General features: G+C 45.7%; 1 protein-coding gene across 1 annotated transcript in view; it reads right to left on the minus strand.

Annotated features, from left to right (window-relative positions):
* The window catches only part of ARFGEF2 (ARF guanine nucleotide exchange factor 2), a 2,106,550-nt gene extending 2,101,529 nt beyond the window's left edge, over positions 1-5,021 (minus strand). Inside the window, exon 1 of the mRNA XM_069651280.1 lies at positions 4,747-5,021. Within this exon, the coding sequence (XP_069507381.1) occupies positions 4,747-4,873 (127 nt within the window). The 5' untranslated portion in view covers positions 4,874-5,021. The remainder of the gene's footprint in view (positions 1-4,746) is intronic.
* Between the last annotated feature and the right edge of the window lie 979 nt (positions 5,022-6,000).

Raw genomic sequence — 6,000 nt, forward strand, 5'->3', positions numbered from 1 at the left:
GCACTTAAATGACTTTTACTTAAGATATCCGATTCTGAACCAGTCGGATCAAAAGTTTTTGCTTATGGGAACAGAATGGGGAACCAATTAATGAACTTTTCTTCTTTTCTTCCTAACTGCTACAATTTAAAAAATCCACGACAAAGGGATGATGTTTTCCAAAGTAACACATAGATAGCCATCGACAATAAACTGGAGACCGATAACGGGGGTTTAAGTTCTAATTTTCAAAGCTAGGTTTCCAGCAGTGCAGCCCTGAAGTCAGAGTTACCAGACGGCTTAACTGATAGGCTCCTCTGCACTTGCTGTTCAACCAGCGTAACATGTTAGACTTGTTTTTCTGAAATGCACAAAAATACTAAGCGTTGACTCTTTACGGCAGAACATTTCAACGCCTTGTAAGTCCAGTGAGGGAAGAATTTGAAGTTTGATTCAATGGCTAACACGTGAGGGGTGGGAGAGCAACACTTTTTGGACACGGACTTCAACGTTTAAAGAATTAAAGTACGCTTCATGTCGCTGTTGGCCAGGCCGATTTACAATTGTAAGTAGCCGCACTTTCACAGGCCCCTCCCCATCACCACCTGGTAGTTAAGAATTACTTCTGAGCACACGAACCATGTGTCATGGGCCACACCCCTCGGCGTAAACAGACTGGTTAACGGAAGAGCCACAAACTGACAACCAGTATGACTTTCCGGCTGAATTAATCAGAAACCCTTTCGGCTTTAAGGCATGCACTTTGGGTCAGCGGGCCATTTAGAAAGGTACGCTTCAGAATCACACACACCCCTCTTAAATGAAATGAACACAAAGTGGCACACATGCTTCCGGTACACGATGGACTTAAGTAGTCAAATGCTTCCGAGCATAGTTTTGACAGTTAAACCAAAACAACTTACAGTAGGCAACAAAAAGTGCTCATGTTTTACACGAAATGATAACGTTTCAGACAGATGCAACGTTTCAGACAGATGCACCAACGCCATCGCAAATAGCTACGGAAGGCAAGTAGGCCTTGGACAGAATCATTCATGCCTGGCAGTAGCAGGTGAATAGTGGGCAGAACTCTTTAAGAAGCTGTGATCATTCTCAACAGCCTGGCGCCTCTGAAAGTGCAGCACGACTGGAGGAGACTAGTGTGATACATAAAAGGCAAACTGTCACACATGACTGACTGGCTGTCAAGGACCTACTGGTCTTCCAGAGTTATCAGTGATGGCGTTAGTGCACCTTAACACCTGCAGGTTTCCAGTAGCCTCTGGCTTTGTAGTCAGACAAGTGCTTCAGAAATACAAAACTGAACCAATTGAATCTGCTTGTGCACCAAAAACGCTTACAGTTTCTCAACTGTCCTGTTGCTTTGAAAAAGCAAAATACACACATCAATGCATTTTTTGTAGCTGGAATATGCAGGCAGGTGTTAGGGAGAATTCTCAAATATGTTTCAATTCCCTTCCCCTAAGGGACCCCCAGCATCTTTGCTGGATTTTGAGGACTTGCTTTTTTTTACCTGGAGAGGGAGTGTGACCCTTTTCCCCCCACTCTCTCATGTATTTTTTGATATGTGTTTTACTCTTGTGTTTTCTTTGGTTACGCTGTCTAAACAACTCCATAGGCGTCATATTTTCATTGGTGTCACACTGCACCCTCAGTGCAGTGGCATAGGGAAACCTTTAAGGCTTTCCCAAGGTTCAACTACCTTCTCTGGGATAAACTACTGTTTCCCAGAGTAAGTAAAGTGAAATTGAATTTACTAGTCTTAAATTCCTAGACCTAGCATACCCTATCTTACAATAGAGTGCTGGAGGGGTTACTTAGTATCCCCTGTGCCTAGATACGCATCTAGCAGTCAAATGCTATCCTTTCCTCTCAGAATGGCTGGCGGCAGTGGTTTTACAACGAACTACCATGATATTTCCCGACCGCAAACTATTCGTAGCTCCGGTAACTTTAAATCGCGGGAGCCATGTTTTTCAAGATGGCGTCTGAGCCCCCTCAAAACTGGTCCCCTTCGACCTTTTTCTCGCCATTTCTTTGTGGAAAAGTCCTTCTAGAGTTTGTCTCTGCGCGCCAAACCTAGTTTGGTCCCTTTGTGCCATCGCCTTCGGCAGGCTTCAGGAGTGAAGACTGCCTGCAGCGCCAGAGTGTCTGGGGTGGGCAGGAAGTGAGGGAGGTGCCCGAAACTCCCTGTGCTTCGTCTCCTAGGAGACCCAAATGTACTCTGTGGTGATTGGCTGTCTGGCTGACTGTCCGGCAAGGACAGCCACCCTGCTGGGTGAGTGACAGCTAGGCTGGAATGAATGGGAGAGAACTGAATAAAAGGTAAGTCTCTTGGATTGGACGGCAGAGTCGACCACTGGAACGAAAGAACCGAAGAATAGCTTGAAGAGGGCGGCTGCTGCAACTCCTGGACCGTTGGTTTGCCCGGTGAAGCCCTGCTGCAGGTCCGAATTGCCAAGCTCATATCAACAGAGAAGCCCTGCAAGGACGACTTCTCCCTTTGAGTTGGTGGGACCAATCAACTCGACAGTAAGCCACCTGGATACCTATCTCAGAGCTGGTTGCATCTTCCTCAAAGTGCTGCAGGAAATCATATAACCAGGGAGAGGGACACCAGCTTGTGTGCTTTACTTACAGCCACTGGAATTGAAGTTTGCCAGTTGCAAGCTTTTTGACCAGTACCAGTGCAGGAGTCCCCCAACATCCTCCCTCTTGCCCCCACAACACAGGAACAGCGAGGCAGGAACAGAAGTCATCAGCTGCATCTTTTTCTTCATTGTAAGTTACTGTAAAATCAGACAGAGTACTTATCTCTCGCGGTTAAAGTGCTTGAAACTTTTGCAACTTGCAGGTCTAATCAGCTTGTGACCCAACATACAATTCTTTTTTTTACAAACTACTTCTGAGAACTTGTGCAGAGACTTTTCCGTTGAACTACCAGAACCGTTTTATCCGATCCAAGACTTTATCCCATTGACTTTGGTCTAGACTATTGAATTGAATTGACTCTTCTGGTGAACTCAAAATATCTACACTGTATAAGAATAATTGTAACCTTTCATGTTCTAATAATATTTGCCTTTTACTCCTCTTGAAAAGTATTAAAGTATATTAGTGTGTTTTATATAATTGCCTCCTCCTTATGAATGTTTTATAACTGACAGATAAATTAATACATATTTATCGAAGAAACCTTGAGTGTAAGAGTTTATTTGAACACTTCTGATTGTAGACCTCTGTGTAACATCATTACTGCTCACATTCCCCTCTTGAGCTAAGCCTGGCTGCTCAGCTCCGCTACAAAAACTGTGTACTACAGACTTATACCAAAGGTTGATTTGCCTACACCTGTAGTCATAGTTGTGTGTAGTGGTCCCAGAGGGTACTGCATACAAACTCTGCCTAACGGGTGTTCCTAGCTGAGGTCAAGAGGATCCCCATGCATTATTTAAAAAGGGCCCAGCATATCTTCAGGCACATAGAATAGTTATCGACTTCATAGGAAGTCATCCAGTTTCCCCATAGCCCTGTTCAACCCTTAATGACGCGACCATTCCGTGTTCACTCGACACACACTTAAGTGTTACAGTAGCTAATGGGGTTCAGGTGCTTGCCCCAGACATCACCTTAAGGACAAAGGTTTGAAGCGCAGGGATGAAATAATTGTCCATACATGAAAAGGTTGGAAAACAAAGGATTACATTAGATGATGCAACCAATTAGAATGTGGTTAGAATCCGATCAAGAAAGGCACCACCAGAATAATAATACGTTCCACTCATCACAGGATCTTAGCAATATTCCTAAGCACACCAAAGTGGGGACAAGCATGAAAACGCCACCTCCTTCCACTACTCAGCATGCATGGGCTGAAATAAGAAAGACACATGGAACTGATCCTGCCGACTGTCCTCATCAACTTGTATGTGCACATTTATGCAGAGCTGCCGGCAAGGAGAAATACGAGTATTTATCCCCGTGTTTACCTAAGAAAATACTTGAGAGCAGGGCGGATTCGAATTGTGCCATTGGTGAAGGAGATTCTTGGAATCTAGGTCCGCCGTGCAACTCTACGTGTATTGACTTATTGTCATCCTTAAAGGAAGCAGGGGAATTAACAGATAACCTAGGCAACAGCAGATCTACAACTGTACTTCCTGCTGCTCACCTATGGCCAATACTGTGTGAATTATGAAGCATAGCCCCTCACACCTAGCTACCAACCCCTTTTATAGATTTATGTAAACTCAGGAGTGCAGCACTGCGCCACGTATTTAGACCAATTTTCTTTGTATGTGACCTCTTCCGATACCAGCTGACGGATTAAAAACTATTCCCGCCGCTGCCTTTGCTTATGCCCAGATCTTTCGCATGGGGCAGTATGGCAAGTATAACTGCTTCCAAAGCGCATGTTGACACGGGACCGCAGGTGGGCAAAGGCGCTGTGTACGACCCCCCAAACGGACACTACTTGAACCAGGAGAATGACAACTCCCTCCAATACCATAAAAATAGTGCAATAGTCAAAATGTTCAGAAAGCGAATGTCCCTCTAGGTATTACCAATTAGTGCCATGCATGTGGCTGCATACCCCTTCCCCCATTTGTCACAGATACTTGTCCTAACTCCTGCCCTCTTGCGAGCAGATGAATTGCACGTACGTCTAGGCTCCGCCAGTGTATCAGAGAAAGGTCTTGCCTCGGGTTCATCAAGGCAGCACGTCACCCCGTCCCCACATCTCACCTAATGCCACCTCGCAGGCTTTGCGCAACTGGCTGTGTTGGGAGCGCTTTAGCTCCTTGTCAGACAGGATCTTCTCTAGCGCCCGTGACACGAACATGCTCTTGGTCCTGTCCTCTCCCTGATGCATGGCCGGCCGGCTCACTACGCTCCGCTCCCGGGCAGCGCCACTCGCCTGCTCCCGGATCCCCTGTCCGCGACTCCACCTGCTATAGGCTCAGCCCCATCAGGAAGTGACAAGTCTGCTTCAGCAGCACTGCGCGGCCATCTTGCATGACATCACGTGACACCTGACGTAGCCCGCACTCCCTCCTCCTTCCATTGACCTTTTCGTGCCTCACTCAGTAGCACCTACAGACCCGGGGATCAGTGCCTTATGCTGACGCGAGACAGTCCCCCACGGCTGTCTCGGCACGATTGCAGCAAACATGTAACGATTTACATTCAGATTTCTTCCTGCCAATGGAACCAGTTCATGTATGAAATGGCACGTCCAACACTCACGTACTTGGTTCCGTGGCACTACATTATACAATTTATTAGTTTAAAGAAAACATTTTCTTGTGTAACTCTTCCAATGTCCTTTCAGTCCAGTTCAATGAAAATGTCAAGTTGCACTTAAATGTCTACAACAGCAATCCCATCTCCTCTCTAAAACTCTTGATAGGTAAGAGCCTCAGATGTTACACATACTCTCAGCTCCATGTTTTCGTTGTTTAAGATGTTCCTTTTTTTCTACATATGATGAAAACAAAATTCCTTTGTGGAAGTGATTTGTAACATCTCCCTGACATTTTGTTCAAATTTGCCCAATGGCAGAAAACAGGGTGGTGTTGCCCCCTTAAAAATATGTGTCATTACTTCATCATGACTGACTGACAATATAAGGAGCTATGAGCGACACTGAAAGAGTATTCAGATAGTCCAGAAAAAGGCCCTGCAGATATCGCCTGGAGCTCCACTCTTCACAAGGCTAGCTGACCTTCGCAGAGAACTGGACATTGAGATGTTGAACGAACATCCAGCGAAGCTGAGAAAGAACTTCTGCCAAGGACATGATCAGAACCCGAACCCTCTGATCAGAAGACTCACTGCCACCACTCAAACCCTTTCAACCTCTACCAAAGACCCTGTGAAACCAGCCCTACTGTGACAAGTCCACAGAGACCATGAAGAATCCTTTCCCACGACTACATACTCAATACGAGAAGATGGAGTAATGTGGCTCAAGCCTATGTATCCAAAATCACAGCTGAT

This window comes from Ambystoma mexicanum, chromosome 3p, assembly GCF_040938575.1.
Source record: "Ambystoma mexicanum isolate Mex_15411 chromosome 3p, UKY_AmexF1_1, whole genome shotgun sequence".
NCBI lineage: Eukaryota > Metazoa > Chordata > Amphibia > Caudata > Ambystomatidae > Ambystoma > Ambystoma mexicanum.